This window comes from Vidua macroura, chromosome 2, assembly GCF_024509145.1.
Source record: "Vidua macroura isolate BioBank_ID:100142 chromosome 2, ASM2450914v1, whole genome shotgun sequence".
In the NCBI taxonomy this organism is placed as follows: domain Eukaryota; kingdom Metazoa; phylum Chordata; class Aves; order Passeriformes; family Viduidae; genus Vidua; species Vidua macroura.
The window spans coordinates 18,603,839-18,625,581 of record NC_071572.1 but is presented as its reverse complement, the minus strand read 5'-3'; the positions used below and the strand labels follow the sequence as shown (position 1 = coordinate 18,625,581).

The 21,743-nt window shown below is 37.3% G+C and overlaps 1 protein-coding gene across 1 annotated transcript in view; it reads left to right on the top strand.

The window, feature by feature from the left end:
* The window catches only part of FRMPD4 (FERM and PDZ domain containing 4), a 294,549-nt gene extending 276,214 nt beyond the window's left edge, over positions 1 to 18,335 (top strand). The window contains 10 exon segments of the mRNA XM_053971771.1: positions 537 to 668; positions 2,681 to 2,800; positions 3,547 to 3,683; positions 4,910 to 5,036; positions 7,374 to 7,463; positions 8,046 to 8,228; positions 11,514 to 11,652; positions 12,220 to 13,281; positions 13,608 to 14,879; positions 16,011 to 18,335. Of these exon segments, the coding sequence (XP_053827746.1) occupies positions 537 to 668; positions 2,681 to 2,800; positions 3,547 to 3,683; positions 4,910 to 5,036; positions 7,374 to 7,463; positions 8,046 to 8,228; positions 11,514 to 11,652; positions 12,220 to 13,281; positions 13,608 to 14,879; positions 16,011 to 17,362 (4,614 nt within the window). The 3' untranslated portion in view covers positions 17,363 to 18,335.
* Positions 18,336 to 21,743: the final 3,408 nt, after the last annotated feature.

Sequence of the window (21,743 nt, the reverse complement as noted above, 5' to 3'; positions counted from 1 at the left end):
ATACGGTCCATCAGTTTAGAGCTAGTGTTCTGCACAGGTATCATCATCATTGACTTTTCTGTCAGCATTTAAAACTCAAGAAGTGAAATTTTAAAAAACCCTTTGCCATAAGAACAAATAAAGGCCATTCATCTAAATGTTTTTGTTGAATTTATAAATTTGGTTTGTCTGCTTGATGACGTGGCCCCAACAAAGGGAAGAGAATAGTGGTAAGGTCATCTCTCCTTTGCTGATGGGTTTTATTTCCAGGGAGACAGATATGATTTATGGGCCACACCAATATGATTTACATGTAAAATCACAACAGAATGTTGTCCATTCCTGGCAATCCTATTTATGTATTTCTCACATTCATATCTGTTACCATCTTGGAGATGTTTGAGGAATCATTGTGATGTCCTGGAAACTTGTGCAAAACAGGCACAAGCCTGGGCTTCTGCCCTGTGCTGGGTACATACAGGGTGTGTGGCAGTGAAGAACTGGGTCCCAAGCATTTCATGAATTTAAGCACTTTTTATAAATCCTTTGTTAATTAGGATGTCATCTTAACACTCCAAGAGAAGCTTTCCATCAAATGTATTGAACACTTCTCCCTAATGCTGGAGCAGAGAGTTGAAGGATCTGGAACGAAACTCCTTTTGCTACATGAACAAGAGACTCTAACTCAGGTTTGTGTAATGGTATATGAAAACAGATATTAATGAGATGGCTTAATCAGTAAATTATCCATCTTTTTCATTACTCAAATGAGTTAGCTGCAAGCTTTTTAGTTTAATACAGTCTATCAAATAGCTAGGATATTTAGATGTAAGATGTAAGAATAAGGTTCTAACAGGAATTTTCTGTTACAAAACCATCATATTTCATTGCTTAATTGGACCTTTCAAAAATATTAATAGTTAAAAAATCAGACTGAAATCTGAAAAATGCGTACCTAACCTTTTCGTATCACACGAGGCTCAGCTAGTGAATATACCCAACAGCTGGCAAATCCATGGTAACAATTCTGAGAAGCAGAGTCTGCCTAAATTTCTTTAAGAGCTTTATTTTGATATTTTGTTCCAATTTGATTATACAGATTTGTATCTCTGTGACAGGGAATAGTCCTCTTTCTGATGAAGTCAAGTTTGGCTTGTTTACACAGAGGTACATTATGTCACTTCATTGATGGAGAAATGTGACACAGAAATTTTTGGTATGACTTTCTTCCTCAGATCAGGGAAGTGTGACTAAAGTTAAAGTTTCTTCACAGTTACCAGCAGAATACCCTGATTTTATCTGCTTATCATTTTGCTGAATTTTTTAGCCTGAAAGTTTCTATTATATTTTTGTGTTTCAGGATAACATTCATATGTTAAACTAGAAAAAGAAGGAAAAGGAGAAATGGAATCTTACACATGGAAAAGTAGTTAATTTAAATGACAGAATTCCTGTAATTATAACTAGAGTCTGTGTAACGGTGTGAAGGAGCTTAGTTTAACAGATAACAGTCTTTCTAACATTTTCTAACATTTAAGCACTTCCCTTTGCCATGTTAGCATTCTTTTCTTGTGGGTATAAGCTACTCCATAATTGAACAATATCCAGAAATACTCAACACTTGTCCTCCTAGCCCAGCCATCTCCTTGAAGTTATTGGTAAAATTCTCACCAAAATCAGAAAGATCAGAGTAAACCAAGTTAGTGAGTTTTCAAAAATCCCATCTGGAACTTTTATTAATATGTACAGAGTATGTCTATATACTTAGGAAAGAGGTGAGACAATGTGCAATAACTAGAACTTTTGAAAATTGTTTAAGACAGAGACTTCTATTGGAGACTCTTAAAAGTACAGTTTTGTCAAGTAAATATGTTGATTTTAAAGCACCCTAACTCTCTAACTGCATTAGCCTAATGAATAAATTACATAAACTACATTAATTCTGAGGGTCTCTTCTTTGAAGTTCCTGTAAAATCAGCACTATTTTAATTTGCCATTATAATGTTGCTGCTGACCATGACTTACAATTGTGGGTTTGGATTGCTATCCAATTATTCCTTTGCTAGGCAGTGGTCTCCTGTGAATATACCCAGATTACAGAGTTAGATGCTTAAAAAAACTTTGCTGACCAACACACAAAGCAGACTTTTAAAATTTTTAATGCATTGGATCTCAGTCAGAAGTTATGGAGTAGATCTCTTAATCCAGAACAACCCAGGAAATTTGACTAATGGATTAAAACAAGCAAGAGAAAGTAATAGCTGCCAAGTTGGGCCTCATCTGTGTTCTCAGACAGCCTAAGAAATAAAATGTGACCTCTCCCCAAACACCTAACTCTTCTCTTTTATGTATCTTATTCCTGCTGAAGCTCAATTCAGTTTGCATTTCACTTGGATGGTTTTTGTTAAGATCTGTTTTATCTGTTGTTTCACCCTGGTTTTGAGCGAATCCTGTTGCTTTGAGGATGAGCTGTATCAGGCAGTCATGCCTGTATGAGTCTAAAAATCCTTCCACAAGATTATATATACAATGTTCTTAGGTGAAGAACTTAATAAGTAGCCAATGGCAAAGCTCTTTTTTGGGCAGAATTATTTTTCTTGCTACCACAGGGCTCTGGTGTAGGGTAACATTGCCCAAGACTATAGACCCTGTTGCTCTACCGGGGTTGCCAAGTCCTAATATTATTATTGCACTGTTCTAGGTGACCCAAAGGCCAGGCTCGCATAAGATGAGATGTCTTTTCAGGATTAGCTTTGTCCCAAAGGATCCCATTGATCTTTTAAGAAGAGATCCAGTTGCTTTTGAATATCTCTATGTACAGGTAAGTGAAAGCACAGCCATTGCTGGTGTAAAGGAGAATAAAAATATATACTTACTCTATATATAAATTTACATCTTCACATAGAAAAGCTTGGTTGCAGTGAATCCTGGCTTTGATTACTGCTGCATAAAGCCAATGAATGCACTTGGGGAATGTGCAAATCTCTATCATCTGCAAAGTCCACTTTCTTCATAAGTCTCTCCAAGTAGTAATGCTTTGATATCTTTCCAAAATATATTTGGCTTTAGAGAAGAGTGAAGCTGAATTAATTGTTAATACTTATTTATGGTACTGTAATATCGGACAGAAATTATGTTTAAAAAGGAGTTTCCAGTAAAGGGCATGGGAAAACTGATGTACAAGGAAAGTGGTTCTCCTGAGTATCTCACCAGGTGGAATCCTGCTATCCTGAATCAAGATATACTGACACCCTCCAAGCACTCTTTGTGATGGAGGATTAGTCTTTTCTCCAGGAAGGCTGAAGAGAGCTTAGGTGAAAATAAAAATGCGTTTTGCTCCTTGGCAGAAGTACTGGCATTCTTCATTAGTGTCCATATCATGAATATCTGACACCTTTGAAAGAGAAAACAGAGTCCTGCTTCTGAGTTAGGGGTTACTTTTCATTAAGTGTTAATTAAAAAAAAAAAAAAAAAAAAAAAAAAAAAGGAAGATAAATAAAAGAACAGTAATTTCTTTTTAGTGCAAGATTTTTTAACGTGATGCTCCCTCTACTGGTTCTTTGGCAGAGCTGTAACGATGTGGTCCAGGAAAGATTTGGACCAGAATTGAAATATGACATTGCCCTGAGACTGGCTGCATTACAAATGTATATTGCAACTGTGACCACCAAGCAAACTCAGAAAATCTCCCTCAAATACATAGAGTAAGTTGAGAATGCTGTGTGTTCTTTAAAAGTGAAACGTTAGGAGTAACTTGTAGATTATTTAGGGTTGTTTCTTTAGTATGTCTGTATGCATGCACCACTTTAGATGTAATCTTTGTCACTGAAATTAATTCAGATATGTTAAGAGTGGTGCATTTTGTCCTTTTGGTCTGTTTACCTTTTGATCAACTGTTTGGGCATGTGAAATAGACTGTAAATGTAAATATGATTAGCTCATTTGCTTTCAGTGATTTAAGATCTAAGTTTATATGGTTTGTATCCTACGGTTTTAGTAAAGATTATTATAGTAAGATTCAGATTATTGCTTGGTTCAGAGGACAGTAGGTCATAGATTGGATTTTCTAATATTTCTTAAATGCAGAAATACTACAGTACGCACCTGTCTTATGTTAGACACCATATATCTATAACTACATATACATATATATCCAATGAAAAAGAAACGTTGAAAAGTGCAAATGTGTATATCAGCTTGGATTAAGAAAAAAAAAAAAGGCAACAAAACCCCACAACAAAATAAAAACCCCAAGCCCCAAAACTTTTGTTGCTGTTGCTTAGTTTGGTTGCAGAATGGAAATTATAACTGTTACACACTCTGTCTTGAAGAGTTTATCCATCATATTGGAGACAATGTTATATCCTGTCCTATTAATGAATCTGCAAAAGTAGTGACTTAAAAGTGAAGTCAATCTTCTGTCAAAAGGTGTGCTTCAAGCAGAAAAATAATTTGGTAAATGGAGGCAAACTAGTTGCATTTGAGGATGACCCAGCCCTCCCCCCCTCAACCCCCAAACATAAAGGTGACAATAAAATGGCTCTGATTTCCATGTTCAAAAAGAAACCAATAAAATAAAATTAAATCTGACATTGCATTGTTAAATTATCTACTATTGTAATTCTGCTTGTCATTGTAATTAAGTGGTGTTTAACATAGACTTTAGATATTAAACTTAAACATTCTTTTCTGAATGGCATGACTGAAGAGATGGAAGGGGTAGAAAAGAGATTGTTTATCATTTTAAAATACCTTCTTCATGAGAAATAAGTTGTTTAAATTTTAGAAATAACATGTTATTGCAAAACTCTGGACTTGATCAACTCTCCTTCTGTTTTCAGGTAATCATTCACTTGGCATCGTAGTCACCAGTCTTTAGATAAATAATCAGCACAGGAATGTGAAATTAAATATATGCCTTTTATTGCAGAAAAGAATGGGGATTAGAGACTTTTCTTCCATCTGCTGTGCTGCAAAGCATGAAAGAAAAGAACATAAAGAAAGCACTTTCCCACCTTGTCAAAGCAAATCAAAACCTAGTTCCTCCAGGCAAAAAGGTATTGCATTTGCATCTTAATGGAAAATATGTTTTAAAGAACAAAAGTATGGCAAGTATGGGACGCATTTAAAGCTAATCTTTTGGAGAAACACCTAGCCACTATATTTTCAGAGATTTAACTTTGGGCGCTGGTGCAACATAGCCAAGAACTATTAAAAATACTTAATTATGCCCCAGCTAAACTATCTTCTTGAGAATGACAGAGAACTGGTTATTAATACCTCATGGATGATCACCATATATAGATTTTTTTAATTAACTTGCACTTTCTATGAGTGGCAGATTTGCTAGGAAAGTTTTTGTTCTCACTCTGATGCTCTCATCTGACACAAATGCTGTTTTTCAGATTGTTTTCTGTTACACTGTAGAGAAAGACTTTTCACCGGCCAAGATCTAACTGGATAGATGACAGTTCTTGCAGTAAATGACCCTCCTTGCTGTTGTAAAATACTTTTCTTAGCACTAAGCTTTCACTTCAGCTGGAAAAAAACATGGATTAGACAATGTCTCTGAGAAATGCCTTTATTACATGCATGCAGCTGAGACTGCTTTTAGACACCATAATGTGGTTTCTTAGTGCAGGTCATCTTCTCGTGTGTAGTCAATGGAGAGAAATAGGCACTTCCAGGGAGCGATTCATCCTATCCCACATTCAGGACCAGAAATAGGTCAGATTGCATGTGTCCTAGAAATGCTTATGTCTCTTCATGGACTATAAAAAGAACCTGAGAGTGACTAGTTGAGACATAAAATGAGCTGAATTCTGCTTCATGACACTTTGTTTCTGAACCAAAAAACCTCAAAACAGCTGATGCCTGAGCTAAGGCTCATTGTCATCAGCAGAAATCCTGCTTGGGGGTTTCAGAACACATCGTGAGTGTGAACACAGCTCTATGTGTCTGACCTCAGGAAGAAAGGCTGAAGCAGTGCATGTCTCCTATGCTTCTGAAACCAAAGCTAAATTACACCAATTGCTTATTATTTATCTTGGTAGTATAAATTTGGATTTATTTTGGAAGCCATCACTGCTGCGGCCCTTACCGGTGTGAAATATGTCTTACAGTGGCATACCAGTATCAGTTCTTGGCTAGAAGAGGTATTGTAACAGTCCCTTCCTGCAGCAAGCAGACTGTGTTGGGTTTGCTTCATTCTTTTTTATTTGAGCTTTGGAAATGCATGTTTGCCAACCTGCTTTCTTAGCAGGTAGGTCTGAAAAAGAAAGCATCTGAGCTTTTCATCACCTCCTGTCTCACTTGTAGGTACCACCACAGGAACTGACTGATTTCTTTCTGGGGGTCTTCTCTTCCTTCTCATGAAGGGAAGCTTGTCATTCTCAGGATTCTCCTGGTTTTTTACAACCCTTGTGTATTTTTGCACCAAGTGAACACCTGGTGCAGCAAAGGGCAAAGCATTGCCACTAGTTGCTCTGCTTTGGATCCATTTCCTCCTTGTTGTCTAGGAAAAATTTAGGATAGAGGCCCTTAAAATGCTGTTCAAGATTTAATAAGATTTTGAATTAGAAATCCAGTGACTGGAATTAAACTAGCAAATTATATGAGACTGTTTTATATTATCTTCTAAATGTCCAGATGCAAGAATTTACACAAGGGAAGTGTAAGGTTTGGATTCAGACTGGTGAAATTAACTGTTTCTTATTTAATTTCTGTCTCATAAAATATTTCCAAGTTTTCTTTTTTAAGTAGATAGTTTAAGCTCAGAGGAAAAAAAAGAGGAGACAAATTCTGACAGGTATTATATGACATGATCATATGTATTCATGTGCTGTATTTAGCTTTCTGATTTATTACCTACTAAATATAGTGGAAAAGTGTTATTTTAGAAAGCAGGAAATGCAGTAACAAGGTGGAATAATATGCCCAACACCACAAATACCTAGCAAAATGTAAGATATGTAGCTGACAAATGCAAATTCTTTGTTCTCTTTCTCTGTATAGGTACATAAACATTTAAGAACTGATGGAGTTTATGAATGGAAAGCTGCTGTCTTAGGTTGAAATCCCTCAGTGAACAGATGTTTAATCAGAGTACTTTAACATTTTCCCTTCATTAAAGCAGTTAGGATGTTCTTGAAGTGCTCTGATCAGCCCATTGCCAAGTCCTCAGTGCATTTTAACGAAACAAGCAAGATATTAATTTTAAGAATGAAACTGTTTCACCTCATCTGAAGCTCAAGCATCTCAAGATTTAGTTTCAGGCTCCAAAGAGCTGTTATTGCAGACCATTCTCTTTATATAACACAAATAAATTTTCTTTTGGAATTTTATAATGTAATGATTTCCACAACTACCTCTTACCCCTGTTTCTCCTTTCTCAGCTCTCTGCTCTGCAAGCCAAGGTGCATTATCTAAAGTTCCTCAGTGATCTACGATTATATGGAGGGCGTGTCTTCAAGGCAACATTAGTGGTAACATTTCTCTTAAAATAGTCTCTTGATTTTTTTTATCTAATGCATTTTTTTTCAAAAGCTGGATAACATAATTATATTTAGAAGTTTATGTTCTATTCATATGCTTAAAAATAATTTTTAATTGAACCAAATCATTTTTTGTTTCTTTTAATCTTGAAAATAACATATCTTTCATAATTAAAATTGTATTGGGAATTTGGAGATAGATAGCACTTTCTTAGCAAATAACACCATCCAATTATCTATTGAATGCTAAAATTGTTAGTCTGGAAAAATCTTAATGACCAAGTTTTTCTTTTAACAGAAGCAGAGTCCATCCATCGTCTGTCCATCTAACTATCCACCTAAAATCTAGAGTGCAATCAACATACAGCAAGAAATTCCTTTACTTTTTTTAAAAATATGAATTAAGTATGCTCTTGTGTATCGTATCTATCTAGTAAAAACATAATAATCTTTAATGTAGAAATGCCATGCAAATGTAACTCTGTGTAACTAAAAGAAGGGAGTGATGATTTCTGTCACTATGCAGTACCTATCATGTTTTTTACTTGTGCTTTCTTTCTTTTTCTGCTAAAGCAGGGAGAAAAGCGTTCAGAAGTGACTCTGTTAGTAGGGCCACGGTACGGAATCAGCCATGTGATAAACACCAAAACAAATCTTGTGGCTCTCCTGGCAGACTTCAGCCACGTGAACAGAATTGAAATGTTTACAGAAGATGAAAGCAGTGTTAGAGTTGAGCTGCATGTCTTAGATGTAAAAGTAAGTTTGTTATTGATTTGTGTTGCCATAGCATCTTTTAATAATGCTTTTCTCTTTGAGTATTAGATTAAGCTATGCTGTTCTGAACATTTCCATGCCAGTAGTACTCTGAGAGTACCTTTTCAGCTCTTTTTTGGTCACAGTACATTTATACTACAGGTTGGGCCTACAGTGTACTAGGCTGGTATTTTCCAGCACCTGCATTCTACTTTGATTTTTCTCTCAGCTGACTCCCAGGAACTTCCTTTGTTTTTGTCTTCATGGATTTCCATGGTAAAAAAAAGGTGATGATGAAATTGACCTTCTTTTGAAGCTCCTTCTAGTGTAATATACAGTATCATTGCCAGTAAAGAATTGCCAGCTGCATTGGACCAGAGTCCCCTGTAATCCAGTGTTATATCCAAACGTTTACTGCAAGTAACCACATAACAGTTTCCAATTAAATAAACTGTAACAATGAATGGGAATGGGTTTTTTTCTTAACCTTTATAATTTGAGTTCGGTATTCACAGATGCTCATCATCTACCTATAGTAATTTAATTTCTTTTAAATATCACTTAACACTCTGCATCTGTGTTGCGTCTAGTGGCAAAATGAGTGGAATTTTGTATGTTATACTGTCCTGGTTGTTTTTAGTGTGGTTTCTATTTGGCTTTGAAGTGAAAGGCTTCCATAGACTTTCTAGGGCATTAATCTGAATAACCAGAGATTTAAGGTAGAGTTCTCATTGTATTTGAAACTTAAACATTTGATTAAAATAAATAAAACCTTGCACTTCTTTTTGCTTACCCAGCTATACACAAAAAGCACACATGAGGAATATTTTACTAGGTTTTGTTTTGAGTGCTTTAGGTGTATTGACCTGGAACAGTTTCTCTGTATTTAAGGTAATGAAGAAAACATTGTTGTAAAGTAATCTAGATGCTCTTTGATAGCAATTTAAGAGAAATTTACAGGTTGGTGAACACAGCATCTCTTTCACCTTACTTAGCAATGGTAACACCTGAGGAGATCAGGCTGCTTTACCTGCATTACTGTGCTAAACTCATAGCCTTCTTCTAAGAAAGCTATTATCACCTTTTACAGATGGGGAAAGTAATATAGAAATTAAATCCTTCCCATCTGCCCATATGTAACATGCATAATATTATGCATATATATATATATATATATATATATATATATATGTATATATATATATATATATATATATAAATGCAATAATGTCATAGTATTATGTATTACCATGGTATTATGTTGTTGTATATTATAATACAGTTGCTGTTTTATTGCTAATTGTGCATATCCCCATCTCCCTGCACTTCAACACATGATCTTAAACCCAGAGAGACTGACTATAAAATAAAAGTCTAGGAGGCTCTGGGTGGAATTTGACAAAAAGTTGCCTCTCTGTGGGGCACAAGTGGGGCACATGTCCTGTGAAGGAGATGCAGGCACACACAGGTAGGTATTCTCAATGATGTTTTCATCCTTTCACTTACCATCAAGTAGCAGGTTCATATATCCAGCTTCTGAATGTTATATATGATATTATTTTATTAATGAAGAGACAGTTCAGATTTTTATTTTATTTTTGTTTCTTTAAATATGTTCTCAAACATGTTTCACTTGCCAGAAGCAGGCAATAAAAGTTTAGCTGTCACAGAACTTTTCAGCAGAGTAGCAGTACTTGACAGAATTGTTTTCAGAAATCTGAGTTCTGCAGAGTTCATCAATTTCTGCCAATCACTGCAGAAAAATTTAGATGAATGTAGCATTTCAAATGTCAGTTTTTAGTAGTTGCTCAAAAAAAGAGATTAATTAATATGCTGTAGGTTTAATAATTTATAGTAACTATAATAGCTATAGTTGAATACCTTGAAAGAAGCATGTATTGAATAGAAGCTCAAGCTGTAGCAAAAATAGGTTAAAGCAACAAAAAAACCTTCATATATTTTTCCAAGTTGCTGAAAACAGTTTATACAACATTCAGGACACCTGGAACATTGTGGCCCAAGATGCTGTAGTACACGCTTTTAAAAACTCATCGGACCTATGGTAGTAAGCTTTGGTAGTAAGCTGTGATCACCAGTTATGTTTTTGCCACAGCTTCCATCAGAATCCGTTGTCTTTTTACTAGTAAGGGGTTGAGTAGGTTGGAGAGCCATCCTTGTTGCATACAACATTCCTCCTGGAATGAATGATATAGGGTCCCAGCATCTGTCTTTTGACAGTGTGCTCTGCATGCCAAATTATGATAAATTGTCAAAAATGTCCACATACTATGAGTCACTACAAACTGTGAGTGATAAGATGGGTTGTCTGTGGTCTAATTTCTATCTATGCATCATGGTAAGGGCTTCATTTTTATTTCCCGTCTAGGAGTTGTAGAGGCTAGCCACCTTAATAAATTACATTTGAGGAGAACAGTTTTTGGTATTAAAAGATACAGAGACTTGAACCAATTTTTTAGGCAAGAAAATGTATATATAATGGCAAAACAAAAATCAATTAAAGTAAGTTTCACACGGATGTCTCAAGTTTTATGCTTGCTGTCCTGACAGCCACAGTTTTTCAAAGCTCTGAGGTCTCACTTTTTGTTAGGATTGTCTTTTTTTTTTTTTGTGTGTGTTTTGTGTTTGTTTTCTTTGCTTGTCACCCTTCTGGTGATCTTTCTCTGATCTCTTTGTCTCTGCTTATCTGCTTATTTTTTCACCACTTGTCTTTTCAGTAACACAGGCCACGAACACTGAAATCTTTTAATCTGTCCCTGTCTTGCAGTGTAATGATAGCTTTAACTTGACTCCTATATTTTATGAACCTCAACTTTCCCTGATTGTTTGCTTCCCCATTATGCTTCTTTGCATTTACTTAGTGCACCACATTTTCAGGGAAGCAGCATATTCCAATACAACTGCAAGATTCCAGCACCTAATGTACCGGGTTCTTCACCTCGGGCATATTCAGAGTAACATTAAATAGCACTTTTGCCAGAGTAAGATATCTATACAAGAAAAAGATGGAGCAAGAGTCCTAAAATAGTTAGCTTCATTCAGAAAGAGAGCAATTGTTAAGATGTCTAGTTGGACTTCTACCTTACTACAACTCCAATCTTGATTAAACTTTTTATACTATTTGATATTGGTAGTGAGGAAAATAAATTCTCACATGTATTTTTCAATGTGGTGTTTGTGATGTAATTACTTTTGCTCCGATGTAATAGTATTGTCAACAGGCAAACAAATTAAGGAGGAACAGCCTTAACTTGATTGTATTCTTCTTAGCCTATTACTCTTCTGATGGAGTCATCAGATGCAATGAATCTTGCTTGCCTAACAGCTGGATACTACAGACTGCTGGTTGACTCAAGGCGTTCAATATTTAACATGGCCAACAAGAAAAATGCAGGGAGCCGAGAAACAGGTATTTATCTCACAGTGTGTTACCTATGGCCCAGTGTATAAAGCAGAAGTCAACTTAAGCCAGAGCACCTCCAGATAAATAGAAAGCTGTGTCAAATGACATCTGATTGCTGGCTCAGACCTAGCACCACAGTATTCAATTTATCTTTATAGTGTTCCAATACCCAGTCTATGATAGCATCTCCATGGTAAAATAAACCATGTGTTGAATTTCCTTCATACTCTAGTAGACAGATGCACACTTCCTGTGAGTGTTATTATTTTATATGCATATATCTTTTGTCAGAATACATATGGTGTTGTAGAAACCAGCTGCTTTTGTATTACTATGACTGCAATAGCATTTGTACCTAGCTGAGGTTTAGATTTGTTTTAGAGTACAGAAGCACCAGTTAAACTTTAGGTCATTAAGTCAACAGCTATTTAACTTAGAACAGAGGTGAATTTGAAAACACTGTTCTGAAGTATTTAATGCCTCCACTATCCTATTCAGAGTGTAAATTGTTTACAAATTACTTGACTTTGTTATTTGATTTCACAATGTTGATTTTATTTCACCATGCTATAGGACCTGAAAATAGAGGGAAGCATAATATCCTTGCTTCTGAGTGGAGTTGTATACCAAAAACTACCACTTTCCTGGCCGAAGGAGATCAGGAGGCTCAAATGTCCTTTGCTGATCCAAAACAGAAGACTGTAGATGTTTCCGAAAGTCTGTTATGTCAAAAAGAACACAGACATCTGTACATAGAAAATACTTATAATTCAGGTGGATTTGATCAGCATCTGGCCAAGCAAAGTGACCCTGCTGAAACAGAAGAAAGCAGAAATTTTAACCAGCCTTCACTGCTGTCACTCTCAGGTTTGGAACCTAGCAAGAAAGCACAGGATTCCCCCAGGGGAGCAAAAGTTTCCTTTATATTTGGAGATCCCAACTTGGATGGTATCAGTCCCCAGACTCTTGGCTATGAAAGGCTTTTGGATGAAAGTCCAGAAGTATTAGAAAAACAAAGAGCCATTTATCTTAGTAATGCCAATGATATTAAAGGCCTGGAGTTGTCACCAGATGCTGAAAGCATTCAGTTTGCTGCAAACTCTGTTTACGCAACTATAAGCGATGGTAAAATATTTGGAGCTGCGGAAGGGATAGAAGAGCCTTTGCTGCATGATATCTGTTATGCAGAAAACACAGATGATGCCGAAGATGAAGATGAAGTAAGCTGTGAAGAAGATATTATGGTAGGAGAAATCAATAGGCCTGCTCTTCTCAGCCTTTCTGGTTCTAGTGATGACATTATTGATTTGACTTCACTTCCACCTCCGGAAGGTGATGACAATGAAGATGATTTCCTTTTGCATACCTTAAACATGGCCATTGCTGCTCCTCCACCTGGTTTCAGGGACAGTTCTGATGAGGAGGACTCTCAGAATCAAGCAACACAGCCTAGAGACAACAAGCAGCAAGACAGTAATCTAGGCAATGATGACATTCCAGTGTCGCTTATCGATGCTGTCCCTACTAATACAGAGGGGAAGTGTGAGAAGGGGCTAGATGATGCTGTAGTCTCTACTCTTCAAGCACTAGAAGCTTTGGCTGCTTCAGAGGAACAGCAGACGAATGACAATTCAGGTTCTTTCACCATAGTTACATTTATTCATTGAAAATCATTCCATCTCATCCATTTAGCTTTGGAAGTACTCCATTTCATGAGGGTTGGTTTGGTTTTTCTTTTTAAGTTTTCCTTTTATTTTTTGCCATCATTTTGCATACATCGTATTTCATATTTAATGGAGCCACCACTGTTATTAAACTACCTGTCTCGGGAACTGTGCAATAAAGTCAGAGTATTCTTACAAAGAATATTTTTGTCTCTAATACACCCCCTTTTGCTTGTCGCTTATCCAGGTGCCTCAGCTGCTGTCATTTAATTGACTCTTATTTTTTGTGGCTTGCAGGTGTAGCTATCCTGCGAGCATATAGCCCTGAGTCATCTTCAGATTCTGGCAATGAAACAAATTCCTCTGAAATGACTGAAAGCTCTGAACTAGCCACAGCACAGAAACAGTCGGAAAACACTGCACGCATGTTTTTGACCACAAGTGAAGGCTACCAACCACTTGTGGAAGAGCAGACTGAATTTACCATCGCTAAGAATCAGGCTGGAGGGCCAGGCATGAAGCCCTCACAGCCTTTGGCTGGTGGTCAGGCTGCAGAGCTACAGTCAAAAGTTGTGCCTTCAAAGCAGATTCTTCATTCCGATAACATGGAAATGGAGCCAGAGACCATGGAAACAAAATCTGTCACTGATTATTTTAGCAAATTGCACATGGGATCCTTGGTATATTCTTGCACTAGTAAAAGGAAAAATAAGATGACAGATAGCGAAGTAAAAGCATCCTCTGATGGCAATGCTACTGTGAAAAAGCAACAGGGAAATAAAAAAGCAGAGTCTGATGAAGATCTAAAAGCTAAATTTGGAACTCTTTCAGCAAGAGACAGCCAGCGCCTAAGCACTTTTAATGTGGAGAGAACTGCCTTTCGCCAAAGATGGTATGCTGCTGATGATGGGGCAGCAGATAAGCCAAGCCCAGAAACAGTTAATGGGAAGACTTTTCCAAGAGTTCCTGTCCTTGGTAAAACAGAAACTGACTGTAAGGATGAAGTGGATCCTGAGGTAGATCAGGATGACACCTCAGGGCTTAGCCAAGGTGAAAATTTCCTGTCAGACATGACTTCCGTGTCTTCAGCCAAAGACCTAAATGATGCAGAAGATACTGATTTATCTGCAGATGACCATCCTTCAAAGCTTCCAGAAGCTGAGCAGAGCGTGGCTAGACTTTGTGAGTATCACTTGGCTAAGCGCATGTCATCTCTGCAAAGTGAAGGCCATTTTTCGCTGCAGAGCTCTCAGTGCTCTTCAGTGGATGCAGGATGCAGCACAGGCAGTAGCACATGTGCTACCCCCGTTGAATCCCCTCTATGTACCTCTGATGGTAAACACATCATCTCTGATCCATCAATGAAGGGCATTGCCTATGTTCCAGCAGATGAAAGAGCCGCCATTCTTCCGAACCATGGAACGACATACAAGGACCTGCACCAGCAGCCGGAAGCCGTGTGTCACAGAATGACGGTGCCTGTTGTGCATTCAGCAATCAATGCTGAACCACTTTTTGGCACTTTGAGAGAAGGATGTCATCGGATCCCCAAGATAAAAGAAACTACAGGTACAGCAGTAATAGAGTGTTTCTTCTGTTTATTCTTAAAGCTACAAGTTCATGTTGAGGTCTAGGTAAGACATTTCTATTACCTTTATCTGGAACTACATCATCAGACTGTAGCAGACAGTGAGATTTAGACCTTCAGTTTATCTGTTCATTTTACTTGTTGAGATATTCTGATGAGCTGCATACAAGGATCAACTTTTTTAAAAACCTCTTATTGCAGTTATAATGTCTGGAGGGCCACTGATGGAGAGGCCTCGCTTCCAATCTTTGGAAACCTCTCCAAAATCTAAAGTCACTTGAGTCCCAGATAGTTGTTAGATTGTGAAATTACTTCAGAAGTTATATTAATGTAGGAGAGGAAAACCTTTGATTCATTTCTTAGGTATCTTATATGCTATTTTAGCAGGTTGTCAAAAACATGCCAATATGAATAAAAAGCTCTAGATGTTAAGAATAAGAAAATGTAACTACATTATTAAGCATGAATTTATTTCAAATCTGACAGTAGATGCTTCTTTAAAGTTATTAAAAATGCAGTTTTCAGAGACAGCATTGAAATTCTTTCAGCTGGATTTTAAACGTTTCCCTCTTCTTGGATTGCAACCCACATGTAGCAGTGGTATGTGAATGCATGAAAATCCTAAAGTGGAACAGACTAGGATTTAGAATGAGAAATAATCTTTCTCTACCAAAAACTGCCACAAAACCAAACCAAAATTACCATGAACACATCTTTCCATACTCTTTCAGGTGCAGTTAAAGAAGGTGTTTTAATCTGAAATTATTCATCTAATTAGTTAATAGAAAACATGCAATCCATATATTAGGGGAAATTTAGGATGCTTTGTACATAATTTGCTATTCCTTTTCTTGAGTAAGTCTGCTGTAGTGAAATGAACAATTACTTATTCATAAATTATAATTTGTTGATCGGCTGTAAAAGGCATTTTAGTGAAATATGAAAGACTTGTAATGAATTTTTGATGGAATATTTTGGGGAATGGAAACCATTGGGAAATACCAGGAAATCATTTGTACTGACTGTTAAAAGATATTTAAAAGTTCAGACTATGAATATTATCAGGGTGATGCTTAATTATTCTGTCTGCTCTTCTACTACCCCTAGTGTAGCTTTCACAGAGCCTGAAAAGGGAAGACAAGGAGGCATGCCTACAGCTTTTCCTAGACAGCCTCTAGCTGACTCCATCATGCTATCATCCATGCTATCAGAATCAAAGGTGCCAAGTCAAAATGAAGACTCTTGTGACATTCCCAAAGTAAATCAGGCTTGTGGGGCAACAGTTAGTTTATGGCCATATGACATGATAGGAGGAAGCCTCAGGATGCCGCAGAACAAGAAAATGCTGAGACGCAGCAGCAGCAGCAGCAGCATTGGAGGATCTGCAGGCACTGAGATGCTGTTTGAGAAGAAGGCAGCCACGGCCAGCTTGAAATGCCTGGACACCACCCAAAAGGATGAATCCAAATCGGAGAGAAGGGTGGAATTTTCTCTGGGCAAAAAGCTGTCAAAAAGTTACTCTCAGAGTTGTGTGTACGTCAGCACTGATAGGAAGGACAGTAAGAGGTGTTCAGGCACAGGCACCAGTCAGAAGGACTCCAAGCAGTGTCGAACACTGCCCTTGCGAAAGCTGACCAGCAGCACCTGGAGGTGTCGGGGCCCCTTTAGCTATTGCTTCCTCAGCAGAGGAAATGATGACAATGAGGAGGAAGATGACCGAGACAGCCATCAGCTCTCACATCTCTTCGAACCACAGACCCTGTGTGAGCTCGCAGAACCACTTGCTCAGTCATCCGCTGACAATGAGCAGAAAGTCTTGGAGTCCCCAAAAGTTGCTGAGCCCCCACGTGATGCAGTCAATGAGCATGAGAAGAGCAGTGCTGACACCCAAGGTGGCCAAATTGATGTGAATCTCAACGATGTAGCCTTCGATGCACGAATCACACGAATAAATGTGATGAAAGAGAAGACGTATGCAATGCCTGATGGATTTATTGCAGCACAAAAGGATGCCAATGAGCTACTCTCACTGGTCCGAGCAAGTATGGGCAAGAGAGAAGATTTACATCCAGAAACATATGACCTTAAACTTTCTAAGTACAAACAACTGTTATCTTTGGAATCGAGACAGTTGGGAAGTGCCTGCAGGAAAATGGCCATGGCTGATAAAAGCCCTGAGGAAATGCTTTTAGCTATGACTTCCAGCTTTCAAGTACTCTGTTGCTTAACAGAAGCCTGCATGCGTTTAGTTAAAGTCATGAACTCTGAAACACAGCAGCAGGAAATTATAGCTAAGATAGACGAGGTTGTAATAAACTACATTTGTCTTCTGAGGGCTGCAGAAGCAGTGTCAGGCAAGACCTCCGGTGATCCTAGCATTAAACTCTTGGCTCGACATCCGAATACCATGGCCGCTATTGTAAGCACACTAACACGTTCTCTTAAAATGCTTTTAAACAAATAAAATACAAAAGTCACTTCATAATCTACCTTTGCAAAGCCATACATAAAAATTTTATTTACTGTATGTGTATGAACTAATGTAACAAACTCAGCTTTCTCTGTATATTTTGTTATTTTATATAAAATAGGTATGAGATTAAAAAAAAGTTAAAATACTGAACATTGACAAAAGTAATGACTAGATCTGTCCTTCAGTTTATACAAAAACAACAGCCAAAAACCCCTTTCCCCAAGATCAGAAAAACAAATAGAAAAAGGTCCCATATAGGAGCAAATTGATGTTTGGCTATTTTTCATATAGTCAAATTTATGGTTGTATGAAGTGAACTTCTAAAGCCTGTTATGTCAATGAAATTGTTTTCTGTTTCATCCAAGTTTTTACTTGGAGAATGCTCCATGTTTAGAATGATTAATTAAATCATAATGTATATAACACAATATTTAATGTTTTAAAATTATAATTTTTAAGCATTGAAAATAGCAAAAAGACATTTAAAATCCAAGAGACTATTATAACTTACTAGAGAATATATATATAATAAATGACTTTTGTTCATATGGACTGAATTACCTGATTCTTCTTTTCTAGGAAATTCTGTATTTTAAAAAATGTATTGAATATATGAATATACCAACTTTAGAGGGGATCTGATGTATTGAACTTTAGTGTTGACATTTTAGACAGTGAAGGTAACTGTGGAGGACTCAGGACACAGAAACCAGAGTGGTGGTGGTGTTCTCTCTGAAATGAAAGATTGATGCCATAATGGTCAGACCAGAATGTATGAGGCAGGTCTACATACCCTTTTTCCTGGTAAATGACAAGAGAGGACCATCAGAAAATTCCTATGCTGTTTACTGTTTCATCATATATTTATGGTGCACCTGAACAACATGGACTGCATCTATTTTGTTAAATATTTTATACTTCATATTTTATGATTCTGAATGTTTAACTGTAAATAAGTTAGAAATAAAATGAAATTTTCAGAATACAATAAATATCTCTGAAATACTTCCAGCTAGAGACAGTTCTTCTCTTGAGTGATGACAAAGGCAATTTGTGAATAATCTCTCCCATCTGAACCTTTCTGGAAAACATTTTGTAGCCTTGTGTTTGAGAGGCAGCCAAAGCAACAGCTCTCAGTTCTGGCTGGCAAATAGGCTTTCACAAGAGCCTCTGGTGAACTTCTCAGTGACCAAGGAGCAGCGGCCTCCATTCTCCAAACTGATGTAGGTAACTCTCACCTGTTTCTCAAAACACCATGTGCAAAAGGTATTACTGCTCTTGTTTTGAAAACTTAGCCTTTCACTTGAAGCACACATGAAGGTTTCTGTGCTGAACTAAAATGACTAAACCAACAAAAACTTTCTTGCGCTTCATAAAACAACGTCTTTCAAACATGCCTTTCCTTCTGACTGCAGAGAAACATCTTCAGAAACACAGTACCAGAAGCTTAATCTGTTGTCTGTAGTAGAAAAGTCTGATTTCTGAGACCAATTCACTTCGTGCATGTACCCACTTCGGAGGCAACTCAGAGGTAAGCTGCAGGCTGACTTACACTCTTGGTGGGTGACAACAGCTTGTCCTGTGTGGTGCTCACACTCGGTGCTCTCATTCTGGCAGCCCAGAGAGTGGGGCTGTGAGTGCTGCTCTTGTGCTGCAAATACTATGGGATGCAAATACTACCGGGGGAAAAAAACAAGCTGAGCTGTTGCGTTGGTGTCTATTCCTTGATGGTTTTCTGAGTTTATAAAAATGTCAACAGTGCTTTAGAAATACTAAGTTTCAAAAATAAATTTAGATTGTCACAACTAAGCATTGACATAGATAGGAATATGGCACTTTAAGCATTTTTAGTCCAGTTCTTTTCATTCCACTTCTTTTCAATTGATCTAATTTTATTTCAAAGGTAAGTAGATTTTTGTTCTTCTTACTGTTCAAGAACTTTTCCAATTGTAGACGTGTTCATTTTGCTCCTTACGGTTAACTATGGTCCCTGGTCTCTCTCTCTCTCTCACTTTTGTTTGTTTGTTTGTTTGTTTTTCCTGTTTGTTTGTTTTTTCCTGTTTGTTTCGTTTTGGTTTTGGGGTTTTTTTGTGTTTAACAAGTGGTGGGGTGGTGGGGTGGAGGGGTGTATCATCTGCTTTTTAATGCATTTTCACAGAATCATAGATAATTTGGGTTGGAAATCTAAATGGTTCTCTGTATTTCACCTAGTTCAACCCCTGCTCAGGTGTAATCTGATCAGGTTGCTCAGGGCTGTTTAAAGGGTTTATTGGACACCCTCCAAGCATAGATGTCCCACAATTTCTCTGGGCACTAGTTCCAATATTTGACAGTATTTATGGCTAAAAAATGCAAAAAAATTCTTTAGGTCTAATCCGAATTTTCCATGTTCCAACAATATCCATTGCCTTTGATTGTATCACTGTGCATCCTTTAGAAGAGTCAGGCTCTGTCCTCTCTCTGTCCTTTCATCAGGCAGCTGTAGGCTGAAATAAACTCTCCCCTAAGCCTTCTCCTCTCCAGACTGTGTAAAACCAGTTTCTTCAGTCTTTCCTCATATATCATGTGCTGCAGCCCCTGACTAGCATGGTCACCCTTGACTGGGCTCCATGGTGTGATTTCATAAACCACCACCATGCTCTTGTGTCAGTTTTGATAAATAGGATCATCTAGCCAAGCTCTCTGAGGCATCTCTTAGAAGGCAGTTTCTTCTTCCCCCAGGACTTTATATATCCCCATGTGGTACCATGTGAATGTCTTTTTCATAATGTCTCCATACAGATTTATATGCAGGCTTTTAAGTGCTGCCTTGTGAGAGCTTTGTACAATGGCACAGCTGCTGGAAATGATTAGTCTACAGTCTCCTAGAATCACATGTATTCACAAGCATATTAGGTTAGTGTCTCACAATCCTTTGTCAGAAAGTATTCTCATATTTCTACTGGGCTTTTGGGGGACCTTATTGCAACCTTTCAATACTTAAAGAGGTCTTAAGGATGAGGACAAGCCTTTGAACAGGGTCTGTTGCAGTACAAAATGAGATAATGGGTTGGAACAACAGATACAAGAAAGAATTTTTTTTTATTATGAGAGTGGTGAGGCATGGAACAGATTGCTCAGAGTGGTGGTATGTGTTCCATTCCTGGAAACATTCAAGGTCAGGCTGGATGGGACTCTGAGCATCCTCATCTAGTGGAAGATGTCCCTGCCCATTGCAGGGGGTTGGACAGGATGACCTTTAAAGGTCATTCTGTCCAACCCAAACTGTTCTGTGATTCAAATATTGTATGATTCTAAGATTGTATGATTCACATTGTCCTGTCCAGCTGAGAGTATTGAATGATAATAGACATAACTTGTATTAATTCTGGGGCATATCAATTGCACATCAATTGCTGCTGAATTATAGCCCGCTTCTATTAATCTTGAGCATTAAGGTAACCTTGTCTTCCTGTGTGGCATCCTAATTGACTCCTGCATTAATTGCACATTTTAACTTCATGACATGAGGGAATGCCATCAGTATGTACCTATTTGCACTAAGGCAGTAAAGAAATGCTAAAAGATATCATGTCATCTGTATACTTTATAATACAACACTTTTATAAACTTTTGTATATATGCTATATGTTTAGTGATTTTTAACTTGGCAAAATGACAGGCATCTTCATGTTTGAGTCCTTGAGTTCAGGCTCTTTTATAAAATAATTGGGCAAAGTTTGCCATTTTGACATTAAGAAACAAAGCTGCATACCTACACTTTTTTCCTTCTATTTCACTAATACTCCTTCAAGTCATGATCACTGGAAGATCCAGAATGCTTCCTGATGTCCTCATGGCTCACCAGACATGTGAAATAATCACACTAACACACTGTTCAAAGCTGAGAAATGCATTCCTGAGTAACTTTGTTTAAACACAATTTATATCAAAGAAATACCTGATTACTGCACTGAAATCCAGTTAAATTTAGTAGTATTTTATCAGGGATTAATTGGCCTCACTAGGGTGAGGCCAGAGCCAGAGTCTCTTTGCACTAAGCATTATATTGTTATAAATTTAAAACTTGGTTCATGTCACAAATAGCTTAGTGACAAACATGTGGCACTAACACTAACCAGTATTTTTAATTTGCCACTCAAAATTCAGTAGTAGCTGTTCTGCACAAAAAGAAGGTGATCACAATCTTCCACTCTGTGGAACTACCCTAATATGTTTTCAGACCTAGATTTAGCCAAAGCCATAGAGAGCTTGAGGCACAAATCATTAAAGTCTAAACTAAAATAAATAAAAAAGTTAAAATAAAATAAATAAAATATTAAATACATTTTCCTATAGGTGATCACAAGGTAAAATCTTAAATTTTCTGTCA